The 19,116-nt window shown below is 37.5% G+C and overlaps 1 protein-coding gene across 2 annotated transcripts in view; it reads right to left on the bottom strand.

Annotated features, from left to right (window-relative positions):
* Positions 1 to 2,029: 2,029 nt before the first annotated feature.
* The window catches only part of LOC105054164 (phospholipase D beta 1), a 31,466-nt gene continuing 14,379 nt past the window's right edge, over positions 2,030 to 19,116 (bottom strand). Inside the window, exons 3-10 of one of the 2 annotated variants that reach the window (XM_010935609.4) lie at positions 16,545 to 16,739; positions 12,112 to 12,360; positions 11,947 to 12,015; positions 11,707 to 11,854; positions 9,724 to 9,872; positions 4,171 to 4,344; positions 3,259 to 3,456; positions 2,030 to 2,607 (exon numbers count right to left, since the gene is read on the bottom strand). In XM_010935609.4, the coding sequence (XP_010933911.2) occupies positions 2,314 to 2,607; positions 3,259 to 3,456; positions 4,171 to 4,344; positions 9,724 to 9,872; positions 11,707 to 11,854; positions 11,947 to 12,015; positions 12,112 to 12,360; positions 16,545 to 16,739 (1,476 nt within the window). In that variant the 3' untranslated portion in view covers positions 2,030 to 2,313. Of the gene's footprint in view, positions 2,608 to 3,258; positions 3,457 to 4,170; positions 4,345 to 4,492; positions 4,602 to 9,723; positions 9,873 to 11,706; positions 11,855 to 11,946; positions 12,016 to 12,111; positions 12,361 to 16,544; positions 16,740 to 19,116 lie in introns of those variants that run through there. The other variant, XM_073246164.1, reaches the window with a different exon arrangement.

Raw genomic sequence — 19,116 nt, 5'->3', positions numbered from 1 at the left:
CATTTACTGCTCCTCTGCTCCAGCAGAACACACTTCGTTCAACCATCTAAGGGTCGTACATTGCAGTTAGTTACACCTCTTTTGTGGAGTCTAATTTTACTTCTCTTTATGTCAAACGGTTAAAACTTTACACCTTTCCTCTCTTTTGTTTTGTTGTACTTTTGTTTGTACCACGGAATAACTGTTTCGTCCTTTGTGTATCTCTTTTTGCTTGGTCTGTGTTTTGTCCATATATTGTGCAGGTCACTGTTGCAATTAAACTTTTCACTGCTTCAATGAAGGTCTACTTTTTCTACCCAAAAAAAAAAAAGTTTTGATATTCTGTTGCTGCAGGGATCGAGTCAGTCTTTGGGGGCCGATCACAACGCAAGCTCAAGTCCTAATGGTCAATAATTTTCCGTGGTTGCTAAATGGCGCGTTCGCCTCTTACATGAGTATAATGGCAGATAAGTTGGGGATAAATACCCTTACCCTGTAACCTGTTACTAAACTGGGCCAAGTGGTTTTCGATCGTCCTCAGTGGTCAATACCAAAGTCCTCAGTAGTCACATATTCGGTTCTGATCCAGGATGTCAGGTCCAGAATATCCTACATTCAAATTAAGAGAGACTTTACTCTTACTAGACTGAATTAGATATAAAACGTGCTTCAGGCCAAAGTAGACAAACCAGCTCCTTACCAGCGAAACTAATTTATGCACCAAATAGCAAAAGCAACATCTAAGACATTACATTTCTGGTAATTGTCTAAGCTTCATCCGGCATGCACTTTTGCCCCATGAATGTGAAGGATAGCCATTCCCTCCACCAGAGCAGCCTGTAGTGCGGAACCATCACCATAAATTTTCCAAACAAACTCAGAATAAAAGGTAGTTAAAGCTCAATTTGCATGATCATTAAAGTTATCCAATTAGTTTATGATTTTTTTTTTATAAAAGAAAAAACTAGGAGTGAAAAAAAAATGAGTCTAATCTATTTCGTGATCTAGTTTCTATGGTTACTCCTTAATCGTTTTATTATTTTTATTGTTAAAAGAAAAGTGGAACTTGGCTTAATTTACTTAATTAAAATTAAAAGCAAAACAATACAAGAATGGCTCAAGGGGTTGAGCAAGGTGTTTAGTTCGTAACCGAAATTGGAATAGAAATGAAAATCGAAATAGCTTGGAATTGAAATCGGAATGGCCAAATCCTCCGAAGCGTTTGATTCTGACCGGAATCGAAATGGGAATCGTAATCAGAATTGGAATAAAAATTTTAATCCATAGAAGAGAGTAGGAATTGAGTTCTATATAAATTGAGCCATTCCCATTCTACTCTGAAATTGGACTCCTCCGAACCAAACGGTTGGAATGAGAGTCATCCATTCCGATTCTGATTTCAGATCCCACTTCTCCCAACCAAACACCTGCTCAGTAAATATCATCCAACTTAAATTGATCCAAACAGCTTTAGTTATTCATTAATCTTTGGGTCTCGACAGATATTAATGATCATGATGGGAATCGAGCATCTGTTCCTCTTTTTAAGACCAAAAAAGTGAAAATGTAAGAACAAACGAACAAGTAAAATAGATTGAATGATCACGAAAACTGGTTTATTGATCACGGTCATGAGAGATAAGATCGTCCAAACATGAAGTCACTAATCAGGCACTTTGGGTTCAGCAAGTTTAGTTGCTAATTCGTAATCTAAGTCAATTAAGTAGTCAGTTTAGATTCAGAATTCAGACACTGACTTGCATGTAGGATGCTCTTGTGGAGCTAGGAGAAACATTAATCTTTAAGAAAACTGCTTTACAACTGACCCACCAATTAAACCACTTATTAGGCCCAAATTGGTTCCTCCCATTTCCCCGATGTTCATTTTCCATTCGGACTCCGTGAACAATTGCTTTAGGCATGCTACCGTCCAACAAAGTAAATGATAACATCAGAAGCGCTGATTAGTTGATGTCACTATAGTACTGCTCATTGTGTGAAAATATAGAAGAGTATGTGAGAACGCAGAAAAATAAAAAGGAGACGAAGATAAATATCAAATGACTGATAACTCATTTCTGGGGTGATAAAATATATAGTGTTTTATACACAAGAAGTCTGTACACGTATTTACATTACAAATGCCTCATCAATATAACAGATGCTAATTCTCAACAAAAAAAGAAAACAAGAATCCTAAAAAATTATTTAAGTGAAAATTCAACTTTTTCAATATGGTCTTCTGTTGTATACGTATCCTATATCAATGGCGGAGGCCCACTTAGTTTAGTATAAGAATGTCCAAAGAAGTCTATATGGATCACTTGCGATCTCTTAGATTGTAAGATTTTCTTGAATGGCAATAAAAGATCCACAAATATTTCCACCCATGTCTGGGAATGTCTCGCATCCAGGAAGAGGCTTCACCTTGCCTTTTCTGTCGACGCTCACAGGGTACTTTAGGAGGTGGCCCCTCATTTCAGTAATCTCATCAGCCACATACTGTTTCCAGTTCTGCTCTCCCATGTCCCGGACTCGTTTCATGCATTCAAGGCTCTCTGGACGAGTGAAGCATTCCTCAAGTGTTCCAGTGTGTTCAGCCCACAGCGACATCCTATAGCCATAGATCTACATGTTTGGTCACTAGTCAGATACCATTTCTTGAGCAGTTAAATAGACATTGCAGAGAATATTCCAATAGAAGAGTCTATCATCATAGACATAAAATGATCATTGCAATTGAAAGATCCGCAGAGTAATATGAGCTGTCATTTCTACTTGTGAAGAGCAAGATAGTAAGCCAGATTCAGCCACAATAAAATGAAAAAAGATGGTACTAAATGTCAATGAGCTGCTGTTAATTTGATGAGGAATAAAGCAGAAACAAAATCCAAAAGATAACTGTAGGATAAGAAGAATATAGAATAGTATAGCACTGGAAATGCATTAGACCAGAAAGAATTGCTAGGCCTGGAGTGTAACTTGATGGAAGAAAAGAACCAATAGATGTCTCTAGATGGAGACTAATATAAGTCCAATGAACAGGCAGTGGTGAAAAACCCAAGATCCACAACTAGGCAAAGCTCATATAAAATTAAGGCTCAGATGCAACAGATCCCTGAAGTAGATATCATGCACTGTTACAGATGGGAGCTACGCCTAATGTAGATGAATCTTTAAAGCAACATTACCAGGATATCTACAAGAAGGTGCTGCACTTATACACAGCATATGGAGATGTGTCAAATATTTGACCAAGATTAAGATTGCTGCTCTTACCTGACCATGAGGTCCAGAGAGCTTTCTTGCCCATGTATGCTGGGGCTGGTATGCACCCATTGCAATCTCAGTGTCTCTAGTACCCTCCATTGACCTTTGATTGATGTTTGCCGAACCCAGTATCACGTATTCATCATCCACTATCATCCCTTTCGAATGCACATATATCATGAAACGCCGATTCTTCTTGGCAAGCACCTAGAAAATCAGAACGATATTGTTAAGACCAAACACCAAGCAAATACTCTCCCTCACACACATACACATGTATGCATTCACACCAAAAATTTTCAGCATGGCCTCAGCCATGATGCATTGCCACATCAGCAGCATTACACGTCCAACATCCTGAGCTCACATAAACTAAGACAGTTTGCAGACTTTAGATTTTGTTTTTCATTAGCTATAAATAGATTTAACTTCTCGATGCAGCTTGTCATATACATACATACATACATACATACATACATACGTACGTAAATATATATACATGTATACATATGTACGTACGTACATACGTACGTATGTATATATGTATGTACGTATGTACGCATGTAGAAAGTGGATCGGATGATCAAAAAAATTGGATCAAAATAACTTTTTGAAAAAGAGGTACTAATTGGTTGGACTAGGTTGATAAATAGACCATGCTTATGAAAAATTATCTTCAAACTTCTGCAGTAGACTGTAAAATTTTGAACTTGAATGTTGCAAGCAAGGTAGTTAAAGCTGAATACAAATCCAACCATAGAAACAGATAAGCATCAGCATCCTCTCTTATGCCAAAACGGTTATCAAAAGGTTGTCATGCTATGGTAACATGACTGCAGCATATCAACAATAGAAAATTATGAAAACCAGCAGAAATATGAGAGACAAAAGTGAATATTCCTTAAAAATAAGGGGTCTTACTTGAGGAGTGTTTGCTGACTTTAGACCTCCATCTGAAAAATGATTTGGGTCTGACACTTCATGATTACCAAGGCAAAAGAAGTTCAAATAGTCTTGTGGCTCATATGTGTCCTCCAGGCCCACTTCTTTCAAGGCCCCATAAATTGTCTCATACATCATCTGCATTGTTTTATTCTGCAGTGCCCAACGAAAACCATAACAACTTTACTACACACACAGCAATTTTAATGATAATGCAGACAATTATAGCAGATTCAATGTAATGATCAGAATAAAAGGGAAAGTGCATATGTGGCAAAAGGAATATCTCAAAATGATGCACATGGTTTAGGTGTTTCTTAGATGCTTCCAACAGAACAAATTCCAATGGAGGCATACAAAGCACTTGTACATCCTGGTTCCATTGATAACCTATGAAGAATGCCATCAACCTATGAAACATACATGTGTAAGGTATCAAAGCAAGGAAAGAATATCTAACACCACAAAAAACAATTCAAAAGAACAAATCTAAATGCCTTGCACAGCAATGAAACTATCCTTTGTATGTCATTGAGGATGTACTTTTGCTTAACAAGTTTTTCTCTACCTCAATCTCAGAATCATTATTCCAGCCGTACCCAAATACTAACATTAAGACTGAATAAGTAAATGGAGTATTTAAGCACTTAAAACCATAATTTCAGTTTTCTTTTCTAATGGGGACATATTCATTATTTTTTTTCATATATTAAAAACTTATTTCCACAATTCAGGTGCTAGGCCAACCCACAGAAAATTGACACTTCCAAGAATTCAGTACATACAAGTTGATTGTTTAGCATGAAAAGATGCATGCAATTTTGACAATAGGTATTAGTATATGCAATTACATGGATGTTTTGTTAGTACTCATATAAACATTCAGTGAGAGTTTATAGTTTCTCGATACAAGTCAATGTTTGATATTTATGCCTTCTAGAAGACAATCATATTTGGTACTGGTGCAGGAGTTTAACCAATCGGAGAGAAAAAAGATTTTCTCCAACCCACTCAACTCGAATCCCACAAAGAAGAAGAGGAGAATTTTTCGAAAGGAGGGCTCAAGTCCTTTTTTTTTCTCTTTTATTTTTCTTTACAGATTGAAGGATAATCTCCCGGTCAAAGTCTTACCTGAAAAGGAAAGTTTCAGTTTAACCTCCCCATTTTGAGGCTAAAACGATGAAAGTTTGGCCCGATTTAGCCCCTTTAGGGACTGGCCCAAAGTTGTAAATCTTGAAAAGATGCCTAATTTTAAAAAAAAAATATCATCTCAATCAAGCATCGTATGACCAAATTATCACCTCCTGAAGTTTAGCACGCGATTCGACTTCTTGATGTGGCAGATCTTGCTCCTGAATTGATTCTATCTAGCTCAACTTCTTGTGGCTAACATGATCGATATCGAGTCATCGTAGTGACGAAAGTGATCCACAGCGAGTTTGATGATCCTTCTGAATATCCATCATGGTCAAAGTAATCCACATCGAGTTTGATCATCTACCCGAATTAGAGCTCCTCTTGTTTAGGGAATTTAGCCCCTGCTAAATCAGAATTAAGATGGGGATCTTGATTTCTAAACATAGGAGACAACTTCGCTATAGAAGTTGCTAGTGCTTGTGTTGAAGGCGTCATCAATTGAGACACCGGCCCTCAATGAGGTGGGTAATCTTTTCGTTCAGTTGTGTGAAATATTCCTTCATCTCATCATCCATTGAGGTAGAACTAACAGTCATATTCGTCTTGTCCTTCAATGTACTTCAAGTAGGAATAGTCTTTCTTCTGACTGCTCGTATTGCTCGTGCGTCTATACCTCCCATAGATATAGAGGATTGATGCTCTGATGCCAACTTGATCTGATCGGGAAGAAGAAAGATTTTTTTAACCCGCTCAGCTCGAATCTAACAAAAGAAAAAAGATGATAGAAAAATTATGAAAGTAGGGCTTAAATCCCCCTTTGTTTTATTAATTAATTCTCCATGGATGTAGAGGACAGAAATTTTGATACCAACTAGATCTGATTGAAAAGAAAGAAGATTTCATTCAATCCGCTCTACTCAAATCTCACAAAAAAGAAGAGAATTTTTTGAGAGTAGGGTTCAAGTCCATTTTCTGTCTCTTTTATTTTTTCTTTACAGATTGGAAGATAATCTCCCAATCAAAGTTTTATCTGAAAAGAAAAGTTTCAGTTTGACCAGCCCATTTTGAGGCAAAAAATAATAAATTTTGGCTCGATTTAACCCCTTCAAGGCTGGCCCAAAGTTGTAGATCTTGAAAAGATACCCAATTTTAAGAAAAAAGATTATCTTAATTAAGCACCATATGGCCAAACTATCAACTTCTGAAGTTTGGCATGCAATTTGGCTTCTTGATGTGGTGAATCTTGCTCCTGGATTCTATCTAGCTCTACTCATAGTGGCCAACATGATCCACATCAAGTCCTCATAGTGACGAAAGTAATCCACATGAAGTTTGATGATCCTTCTGGATATCTGTAGTGGTCAAAGTGTCCACATCGAGTTTGATGATCCATCTGGATCAGAAATATTACCCCATTTTAAAGGATTACTTAATGTAGGTGCAAAAACAATATCAAGGTGTCATGCCTCAAATCTTCTTGTATGATAAGGGCATAAAAGTTAGATGTTTTTTTAATGTATCCTTTAGTGCTTAAAATAAAGGTCCTACACTGGTTGATAGATGCTAAGTCAACCTTTAATTATATATCAAGTACTTGATCTAAGAAGCAATTGATTATTATCTTCACCCATTAGAGTACATTTGACGTATTCACCCATCACTAAGGAGGATAATGAGACTATAATTTGGGTGTAGCTTAGGAAGTGGGATTGGGTCAGCCCAAGGCTCGTCGAATTGAGCTAGCTTTAGGTCTGGTTAAATAAGGCCTAAAGGAACTTTGAGCCGAGCTCAAGTTGGTGCTTAGCTTGGCCCAGCCTGGTCCAAAGCCAGAGCCCAAAATTAGGCCCGAAGTCGGCTTGAAACCAAGCCCAAACCTTGCCCAAGGCTGATTGATCCTATGCGCAATTAGGGCCATAAGAAGTGGGGTAATCTTGAAAGATCCGAGCGACCTCGTCATGCTTCTTGGTGAGGAGGCAACTTAAGGAGGGTGTTGAGGGATTGGACCGAGTGTTTGAGGGTGGTATGGTTTTGTATGCCATAAATTGAGTGATTTAGGGTAGTATGGTTCAGTACCCCTGAATTGGGCGATTTGGGCCAGTATGCCATTCCTTGGATGGGAGAGAGGGAGAAGAGAGGCCTTGAAGGTGCAAATGGCATCATCGAGCATGTGGGCCCGATAGAAGAGGATGATGGTGTGGGAGCAAAGACGATTGGAGGAGAGGTCAAGGTGGGGTGGCGGGGAGGGGAAATTGTTAAGGTAGAAGCAGAGGGCTGGAAGAAGCTGAAGGCAACGATGGAAAGATGCTTTAGTCAAGGTTGGAGATAGGGGAGAGGTCAATGGTGTGACAAATCTTGATGATGCAGCCACGATTGAGATTAGGCAGTGGTCATGGTGGTGCCGCTGGTGGGGAGCCATCAGTGATGACAACGAGGCCCCCTCCCTCTCTCTTCTTTCATCTGTCTTTCACTAATCTTAGCCTCTCTATGGTGGAAAGGAAGTTGGCATGGCGGTTAGGATTTTGGCCCAATTGTGTTTTGGGCTAAGCTTGGGCTCAAGTTGGACTCGGGTTGAGATGTTGAAAAAAGAAGTCGAGCCTAAACCTATCCTAAGCCAAAAAGATTTTGATCAGGCTTGGACAAGGGTGTGGCCCAGCCCAGCCCGATTCCAACCCTATCTAGGTGAAACTACCAAGAAAACAGTATAACAACATTTGAAAGTGAAGAATACATGGGCCATGCATATTGCACCATCTTCATGCCTGTCATATAGACCCTGCTAGGGGGATCCAAATTTCAAAGGTGGATGCTAGCAATATAGTTCAAATGACTTGACTTTTCCGAAATCAGGGATACGTTGAGCATTTCGGAAGATGAGCAAGCTACTAGCAACCATAATATGCTGATATATATGAAGTGAAGAACAATTATAATTGTGATAATCAGTCCAGAACTCCAGATGATTAATCATGTTTGATGTTGAGGAAAACAACAAATCAATACCTTTTTCTTTTTCTTTTTGTTGCTTCTCTTCTATGTTTGTGGCCCAACAATTTACATTTGTGTTATGGGAGGTAATATTTGGCTAGCAGCTAGCCACATTTCATGGCAACAAATAGAAGAAGTGATAGAGGACACAATGGATAATTGACAAAACCTAGAGGCATTCTTGTAAACAAAATCATAAGAAATGAGTTTGTGATGAAGGATGATAAGATGGAGGCAATGACAAGTAAAAAAACTAGTATAAATCTATAGGTGTGTATAAATATTTGGAATCTCGGATATAGTGTATGGTGGGGACATTCACCATTCTTCTGGCAGCTGGTTTCCAAAATGAAGTTATAATAATTGTTCAAGACAGCTGCAAATATCATAAGTTCATAACAGTATATTGCTGCACATATGCTGATGACTGTAATGAATTTGCAAGAAAAAAACATATATGAATTTTTACCTTAATAAACATCACTCCATTAATTACTTGCTGAAACCTTGCCTGGTTAGTTTTTACATATTCTGTTTGACAATTCTGTCCATTTTTGTTGATAATAGTGTTACTTACTGCTTGCTTTTTATACTTGATGCTCATATTTGCTTCCTGTAGCTGTTATTTATCAAACAAGGGTAGATCCAATTTCCTCATAAAAAATAGTTCTTTGATAGTGTTTTTCATGAAGAATGTAGCATAATCGAAGTAGGATAACCTTAACTTGGGATTTTACTTTGCTCTCTCATAAGTCTCATCATTAACTTTGCTCCTACAAAGATTTACATCTTCTGAAGTTGCTGACTGTACGACATACACAGGTACTTACAAAATGGCAAAGAATAATTGATGGTGCAAAATTTATTTAAAAAACTAAAAGATGTTTCAAAGCTTGTCCATCTATTAGACAAATGTTTTCTTAGATAAATATCATTGAAAAGCGTTATTTTTCTATGCATGCTTTTATATACAACTAGAATGTCTCTATGTAGCACTGCATATCAGTGCTTATGCCACAGAAGCATGACAAACAAAAACCACACAATTAACTGCACATGAAAAGCATAAATACATGGGTGCAATATAATGAGGAAGCTTAAAAATAAAAAATACAAGAAATTATGACATTAGCAAATGGAAAACTAGAAAGTTTAAATTTTCACTCCAACAAGCATGTTAGGAGACTAAAAGCTACATACCTATGAAAGAACTAAAGAAAGAACAGATAACAAAATAATTATGAAATAATAATAAAAAAAACCAACTTTCTAATAATTTGGATTTGCTAGAGATGTCATATATCATTTCTACAAATACTAAAATGAACAGCAAACAGCCACATAGCATCATAACTATAACACTAACATATCTTGTGACACAGCATGTAATTTCAGGTAGTTAGATCTAACCTGCCAATGAAGAATCCTCTGTGTAGCAGCACCAGTTGGATTACCCTCAGGCCACATGGGAACAACTATATATGCAGAGAACCGCTCCTTTGCTTTAATTTTGTTTGCAATTTTAAGAGCAATTTCAATTGGTATTAAATTGTTAGCACCTGAATAATAAACACAAAGGAAAAAAAATTCCTCATAAGAACCAATATAATGGAAGTACAAGAATTGAAAAGATGTAGCAACCATTGTAAACAAAAGTGAACCCAAAGGCACAAAACCCATAAAATAGACAAGACATTCTAGCAGGAAAAGAAATGACACTTATGACATCCTCTTAAGAAAATAGGCATCTGAAACTAGCAGAGCACTATACCGAGTTGAAAGGTTTAAATAAGAATCAAATTTAGGCTTGAATGGTCCACTAAGTGTAGTACACATGTAAGGCATAAGTAGACAAGAAGTCCTGGTGAGATTGCCATTCTTTAGTATTTACAACCCTATTTCCTATCTACGTATGCAGAGCATGACAAATCATAAAACAGAAATAGTGATTGTGGAATCTAACATCCTATAAATCCAGCTTACACTTGTAAAAAAATCAAAAGAAAATTTATAGCCTCAATTGAATTCCTTGACGAGTGATACCCATAGTTATGGATTGCTCTTTCTCATATATTTGCACATTCTCAACTTTTCTGTTCGCATGGTGCACAGGATTAGGTGCAGGCATGAATTCTTAAATCAAGTTACATAAATTTACTTCCAAAAGGTATGGCTAAAATCAAAGCATGCCCTAATTTAAAATACAAGCTCTTTTCCATATATATAGGATCACTTAATGGATTGAAGCAAATGTTTTGTAATTTTTGACAGAACCTCTCAACTAATGTTAACATTTGTGAATTGGGGCCAGTTTCCTGCTCAAGGAAAATTTATGCAAGAAAGGCCTGCCATTATACATGAACACCCAATTGGAAAGTAATGGAACTCTTTTGTTGGTTACTTAACTCACAAAACCAAGATAAAGAGGGCTATGCTGCTAGATGCCCTGTGCTGTAGGCAACCTTGTGGATCACAAATAGCCCCCTCTTGATGTCAACCCCACGTACAATTCATTGAGACCCGGGATTTAACAAGGGTAGGATGTGGTACACATTCCATGTAGACATTCTTTCCCCACACACTTACATTAGCATTTTCAAAAGAGCAATTATTTAAGATTCAAAGCAAACTTTAAATATCATCATAACTAAAACCTTTTAGCCAAATGGAGCAAGACTAATCAAAGAAACCCTAGTTTTGGAATTTTAGTTGGTTTCCATAACTGATCAGCTTTGGTAGTTTCATCCAGTTTCGGTCTTGGCTAAAACCTACCAACAGGGATGTATAATACAGGGTTATCTCCATTATACATGTATAAATTTTCAGAATTAAAATGTATCCCTGTATCAGCTTTTTCCCTTTTGCTGAGTTAGATACTTGGATACATGTCCAAATCTGATTCTCATTTCTGTATCCATGATACTTGGATACATGTCCAAATCTGATTCTCGTTTCTGTATCCATGCAACACTGGCTATGACTAAGTGCTTCTAAATTTCAATAATAACCTTATATGAATCAATATTTAGTTAAAAGTTAAAACATTCAAAACGTTATGACCTTTTTTGTCAAAAAGTGGTATTAAGAGCTTGAGAATCTTATATTTTTTAAGGTTATATTTATACTATACCATTAAATCTTGATCATCTATTGGCAAGTTATTTCAACAATTGATATGTTTTTTGGTTGGCACGTGCAATGCATGAGCCACTGATCTAGTCTAATTTCAAAAGTGAAAGACCCGCTACCACCAAGAAATTGTACTCAAAGTCTCAAAGAGCCTTCTAAAAACAGGCAACAAGCAGAATCCATGATTTTCAAGCATTTGATGAACTTCAAAATATGTACTACCAAAATAACTGAACATTTAATTTTCTTGTAAATGATGCTTACCTAAGTCTTTGTTTGAATCCCAATTAAATGACGAACCTAAGAAGTATTGATTCTCAATATAAATGAAGTGTTGGGCCGCACGGATGGCATTTACATAAGCTGTATGTATGCTCATGTCAATCAGAACATTTTTCCCACAAACGAGGTTCTGTTGGATAAAATTATCATAGTTGATGTTACTTAAAGGAAAACAATGATGGATAGTTATAGATGGATAGTGGAATCTATATCTTTACATACCTTGGCAGTAGCATTTCTTGGGTCCTTTGGGAAGCCTTTCACAGAATTTGAATCAATTGAACGGAAAACCTGAGATTTCATGGAGCAGGAAGTATAAGAAAAAAATCATGAAACCAAGAAATGATATTGCTGAAGAATCCAGTGAAGGATTACAATGTGCTTTACCTGAACATGCCAGGTCTCTGGATCATTGTCATCTAGATATGGTAAATCTTGAATCCCAATGATATACGGGATTCTTTCAATTCTGAGCAATGCATCATCGGATGACCTCTTCAATTTTTTAATCCCATGGCGTTTTGAAGCTTTTAACCAGCGCTCCTCAAAGTTTGTCACAATGTCATAAGCTGCTGGACCATCGATTCTAGAATGCAAATCATGCCATGGTTCTCTTGGGCCACTGGCATCAGGTCCCTAAGTGGAAATATAAATTATTACAAGAAAGTTCCAATGTCCAAGTTATGCTTAAAACTTTACAAAAATCAAATCACATTTGATCAAAAAGAAGTATAATTGAATTTCATCAAGCTGGTTGATTCATATCTCCAGTATTTTTATGGCACCTAAGCTGGGCAATCTAAGCATTTTTCCCTTCGTGTAGCTACAGATTGTGATTTATAATATCAGCAAGATTTTTTTCTTATTTATTTCAGTTTATAATTCCCAAAATCTTTTTAAGAGTCCCAGTAAGAAAGCAGAGAAGAAAGCAAAATCTTCTCTTCTTTCTTCTCCTCCTCACATGCATTCTTTATTTAAAGTCCTAATTGGGAAACAGAGAAAAAAATCAGAAGCCTTATCTTGTGGGTACATACACACTATGTTTTTCTTCTTTTATGGGTGTAGCAATTGGACATTTTTATCTTAGTGAAAATATTTTGGAATGCAAACACAGGATCATGACCAGCCATCAAATACTAGGGGTGGCAATTAGGTTGGGTTGGATATAAATGGGTTGGGTCAGATATGGATTGAGTCAAAAAATGCAGAATCCGGACCCGACCTGTTTATTTAAACAGATCAGATTTTAAAATCCGAATCCGACCTACTTAATAAACAGATTACCCGATCCGATCTGTTTACGACCGGTTTATAACACATTTTAAAAAAAAAACAATAGTTTAAACTTTAATGACCATTTTTAAAATAAAAAATAAAAAAAACCTACTCTCATCTCCGTCTTTGATCTCTGTAGCTCCGCTCGACCACCTCTCCGACCGCCCTCACCTTAGCTCCGCTCAATTGGTCACCCTCGCCCAGCTCGAGATTTTCAGATCGAGCGATCTAGACCTCCATCACCCGAATCTCCACCGCCGACGGCTAGAAAGAGGCCAGAAGTGCCATTGTGAGGAGAAACAAGAGGAGGGCCATCACTGTTGCCGAAGGCTCTGAGGTTCCTAGATCAAGCGATCTGGACCTCCGTCATCCGGATCTCCGCCGTCGACAGTCGGAAGGAGACCAGAAGCACCACTATGAGGAGAAAGAACAAGCAGAGGAGGGCCATCGCTGCCGCCAAAGGCTCCGAAGTTTCCAGATCAAGTGATCCGGACATCTGTCACCCGGATCTCCACTGTCGGTGGTCAGAAGGAGACCAGAAGCACCACCGCAAGGAGGAACAAGTGGAGGAACATCGTTGCCACCGAAGGCTTTGAGGTTCCACCATATCTCCATCACTCGATCTGGCGGCGATTGGAGTGAGCGGCCAGTGGGAGCGAGTGGCGGAGTGATGGCATGGGGGAAAAGATTGGCTCTAGGGCTCTACGGCAACAACTGCATATGCACTGGCATGGAAGAGGGAAGCGATGGAGGGTGACTGGGTGAGACGGTGAGAATTTAGGCTCTAGGGCTTTTTAGGAAGGAGAAGAGGAAAAGCACGAGCGCGGAAACGGGATGACGGGGCGCTGAAATTTTGTGTGCTAAAATTTGGATACGATGCACCGCCGTGGGAGCCTTGAAATAGGCTGCTCAAATTTTACCATGGGCCCATAGACCAAATACTTTAAATAAAAATCATAAACAGGTTAAACAGGTTGGGCAGGTTGAAAAATTTAAACCCAAATCCGATCTATTTAATAAATGGATTAAACAGGTCGACACATTTACAACTTGAACCTGTTTAAGTCAAACCCAAACCTGTTTAAGGCGGGTCGAACGCGGATCGAATTGATGGGTCGGATCATATTTTGGCACCCCTATCAAATATTTTATTTGCAGAACTGCAACTATCAATCAAATTCTCCATTTGAAATAGCCACATAAACATGACATATAACTTATTGATTGATGAGATCCAGTTAACACTTTCTTAGTGCAGTAACATTAAAAGAGCCTTAGGGTATTTACATTGCACATACTTCCCCATATTTGGTGTAAATTGTGCCAAACCACACTCCAACTGCATCAAACTTTGCTGGCTCACAAACTGCATTGAATTGGGCATCAACTGTTAATCCACACCTGCTTGATCCAGAATATAGTAACCTATGCCTGCTTAGACTGAATGCCTTCCTGAACCAGTATATGTACCAACCCATATGGTTGTACCTATTACACATGTCAACCACTGCGAGAACCCCGCAGATCTGAATGCAATATCTCTTCTATCAAGTGAACTGCCACCACATGGCTACCGCTGGCATTTACATTTAGTTGGTTGATGGGATGACAGCTGTGTTCAGTCCAATATTCTTGGTCCTGAACAACTCTCTGGGCAAAACTTGATTTTGCAGGAGCTGAGCCGGGAGAAGCAAGAGATGACAAGGCTTTGATAGGTGGATTGGCAGACATAAGATCTAATAGTCATATACTCTAAGATGCAACATTTGCAAGTCTCTTGTGACAAAAATTACACTCTCTAAAAAATGGAACTCCTGGAAATTTATCAAAACACCATCATGTAGTTCTAGGAGCTAGAAAAAAAAGCAAAAGCCAAACATACTTGAAGGAGATGACTATTAGGTACCGATATGGGCATTCGGAAAGCATCTCTCATGGGCTGAGGTGTCTGTGGAATACCTGTGCAGATGGATGCAGGGAACCGAATCTATAGAGAATTTTAAATGCATGCTTAGACTGGTCAAATAGGTTTGATGCACTCAAAGGTCATGATGCCTATTAATGGAGACTTCATTGATGTTTTTATTTGGTAAACTAAAATGCAGTTTGTATTCCCTTAAATATCTAAAACTTTGAAGATCAAAAATCTTGGATGCAGCAGATGCAGGGCATAGTAAGTTATTTTTGCATGCAGATATATGGAGAAGTGTGTGTGTGTGTGTGTGTGTGTGTGTGTGTGAGAGAGAGAGAGAGAGAGAGAGAGAGAGAGAGAAGTGGGAAGGGGAGGTGCTTGGCTCTCAGGCCAAGTTTCTCTCCAAGATGGAAGCAGGGTTAGGTGGGGAAGGGAAAAAGCTGAGGTGATTGGAATAAATGGATTAGGTGGCAAAGGGAAATGAGAGAAAAGGTTGAAGTGAGGATACCTCATACCCAACTGAGTTGTTTAATGGTGGGATTAGGTGGAGGTAGTAAAATAGAAAGGACTGCTGTGATCATATAAAATATATTCAGCTGATTTCTTTAATTTGATTGCAGTACATAAAGATATCAGACAAATGATTAATTTGAATAAGTGGATGGCAGCAAGAATCCTTAGGCATAGAATTTATGATAACTTTGTCTTTAGTCTTAGTCTGCAAGGTAAAATGAAATACTGAAGGAGTACAGAAGTCTCAAACAAAGAAAGACACAACTTACGTATGCCAGTCCTGTTTGGCAACTGCTATTGCACATTACATTGCCCGTCAGTGAGATAAAAAATAGCAGAGTTACACATCTGCAGCATCATTTTTTGTGAAATTTCTATGGTACCATAGCATTATTGAGCAGAGCAAAGTTACACTAATATGTTGATAAATTTCTACAAACTAGTCAGTCTAAACATGCAAAAGGAAAAAAAAAAAAGAGGTAACGTTATCATAATAACCATTTAATAATTTTTCAATATATAAATTTGTATGGATGCTTCACTGGCACTTGAATCCCCTAACTTTTTAAACCTTGCCAAATCCCTAAACCTGCACCCACTTCTGTTTATAATAGGACATGGCAATAATCAGATCCAAAGAAATTAACCGCCCATGGCATGAGTAATGAATCGATTGGGATGTGGTACCACGTGAAGAAAGGAATTTGAGGTTTAGTTGGAAGATTAAGATGTTCCCAACTAAACCAAACTATCAAAGGCAATAAGGTCTGTTGGTAGATATTCGAGTAGTACTTCTACACATAGGATGACAAACTATCACGAATTGTCAAAGTGAACAATTATTGAACACACCATTTTGCCTCTTTCACATTAATTAAATAACTAGTAAACTAATGAATTTTAACGTTAAGTTTATTTGATCAAGTCTGCCACTGATTTAGTGATTTATTTTTCTTCTTGCTTTACTGCATACCTATGAGAAGGTAAGAAAAGGCTCCCTAGCCTTGCCACTTAACACACCAAAGTCAAGTCAGAGGAGTAACAAATAAAACAGAATAAAATCAGAAAACATCAGGTATGCAACCAACCAACAAAAACAAAAATAACTTTGAACAATTACCGCAAAGTTAGGTTGGTGATAGTCATCCTTATGCAATGTCTGTAGAGTCCTAAATAGAGGATGTCTTGGAGTATCATACCGCCCACCACACAAATCAAGCCCTCCAATAAAAGCAATAATTTTTCTTTTATTATTAGCAGCATCAGCATCCACAATCACAGTTTTCTGATGATGAGTATAGATAGTTCCAGTTTCCTGACATCCAAGAATTCTGGTTAGTAATTTGCAGATATACTGGATTCATATATATCATGACATGTGAATCTTCTATCTTTGTTATAAGACCATAAGGCAATGTTTATGTTACACCAGATGGATACTACGATTGCATGGTCCATGTAACTTTTTCTCAAGTACAAAAGAACAGAACATCCTTCTATGACATGAGAAGCTTATCAGGCAAAAAAGATGACCATGAACAAAGCAATATATATAAATTAAAATCTTATTCACATGACAATGCGACTGTCCTCAGAATGGAATTCATGAGACAAAATGCTGGCAACATTAAACAAAGTTAGGAAAAACTAAAGCACCAATGAAGCAGGGGACAAATGTTCTGTGCATAGCATGTAACTGGAAGCTCATTGGGATAAAAATGTGATTATTTGAACTCTAGAAATTGAGAGATAAAATAAGGCCCAATTGGACAAACTTGGAAAAAAAAAAAAGCATTAAGGAAAGAGGAACAAGTCATAAATGTTTTGGATCAGAACACTTAGATGGTGCATGCACACATAATAATTTCATTAAATTGTCACAAGCGATCAATTTCCTTACTCGACTAAATGTTTGAGTATTTACCAGTGATTCAAATGCTGGTCCATATAATGTCATTCTATATGATTGCTAGCATGATGTAGGGGCACCATTATGTATCACTTAATATCAAGGCACACTACAACAAAATATGATACAATTTGTTACTTGTCTGCATGTGATCAGACTGCCGAAACACAATTGAACTACATGAAGGCCCTCTATTGTTCCCAAATAATTTTAACCATCATATTTAATAATGTTACTCAAAAAGGTACTTATTCCTTGTTAATCAGCTAACCTCCCCCTCAAATAATTTCAACCTGGTTAAACTGATAAGTACCAAAAAGGAGCTTTTCCATTTTTTCCGAAATCCTAAAGTGCCCCTCATCATCAGGGCTTTATTCAAGAGCACAAAAAGTTGTTTGGCTGAATAAGTCTAAATAATTCTGAAAAATTGCATGCTGGAACGTGGGAATTTGAGGTCTCATGAACTACTTTTTTCTGTGGACAAACTTTCCGGTCAGGCATATGGATGGATCCTTTTAGATCTAGGCTCTTGCCATTCAAATAAGCATAGGAGGGCCTTATTCAGATTTATTCATGTTTATTTAGGGAACCAAACAGGGTCAGAGACAACTCCATTGATAGGACAAGCATCAGTTATTACTCTCTTCAAAGCTCCCCAATCTTTTTTAAGCTTCTTGTTGTGTTTTAATTTACTGAATCCAATATAATGCTAGTTCATGCTAATTTGAAGGTTTGGCTTCTTAAAAAAGTGTGATATATGTCGATATGATTAACAAAAGTCACCATTGTTACTATTGTTACCATTGCTTAAGAAGCTAGATTCATTCTAATAAGTCATTAGTCATTACTCATTATCATGAGTCAGTGCTGAGAACATTTTTTTACCACTAAGAAGCAAGAGAAACTATAAAAGCAGGCTTAATGCAAAAAATAAGAGGCCATCCCATCGTATTGGTGATGTTGCATATCTTTCCACAATGATGAATTTTGAGTATCAGCATCTACAGCACCTTGACAAGCATGAATCCAAAATCAGAGATGATAACTTCTTAAAATTAAGTTACAATGCACCTAATTCTTGCTTCATATAACAAGGCTTTAGTTCATACTGAGATTTACTGAGAAAGAAAGACACTGAGATTTACTGAGAAAGAAAAACAAACATAGGAGATTACTAATAACAAAGATACCCAACATCAGCTATCAATTCACAATTTTACGTTGACCAATGCAAATCCCAAAGTTCAAATGCAACTACGGAAATACTTCCTTACACCAAAATCCTTATTCATATAGTTAACTCTCCAACAAATACAAATACAAGCTCCCAAGCCATTCACACATGCCATCACAAGGCTATCTTGACTAGAACAACTCATCCATCTCCTTGCATTTGATATTCAAAAGCCGTACAGCCAATAGCCCAATAGTCTCTATTATATAATTAAAGTTTAATGATCATTTCCACCTCCCTCACCCACATTACCTTATGTTACAAGATTAGGCCCTTCTCTTTCCTATGCCAATGAAGTTTCAGCAATGCTCTCACACCAAAAGGTATCCGACTCTCCATCTTTATAGATCCCCTATGCCTGTGATAATTGGAATCTTATTTACAATTCATTGAGCTTAAATGGAAGCCATGTAATGTGCCAGAATTATATCCATTTTGCATCTATATTTAAAGTGCCAATGACCCAGCCTTGTCTACTTCTTAGTGTGAAGTAAATATTCAGTTAGATTCATTCTGAAGCCTCTGTAGGATCAAGAACTACAAAAGCAC

Source organism: Elaeis guineensis, chromosome 11, assembly GCF_000442705.2.
Source record: "Elaeis guineensis isolate ETL-2024a chromosome 11, EG11, whole genome shotgun sequence".
In the NCBI taxonomy this organism is placed as follows: Eukaryota; Viridiplantae; Streptophyta; class Magnoliopsida; order Arecales; family Arecaceae; genus Elaeis; species Elaeis guineensis.
This window is presented reverse-complemented; position numbering and strand designations above follow the sequence as displayed.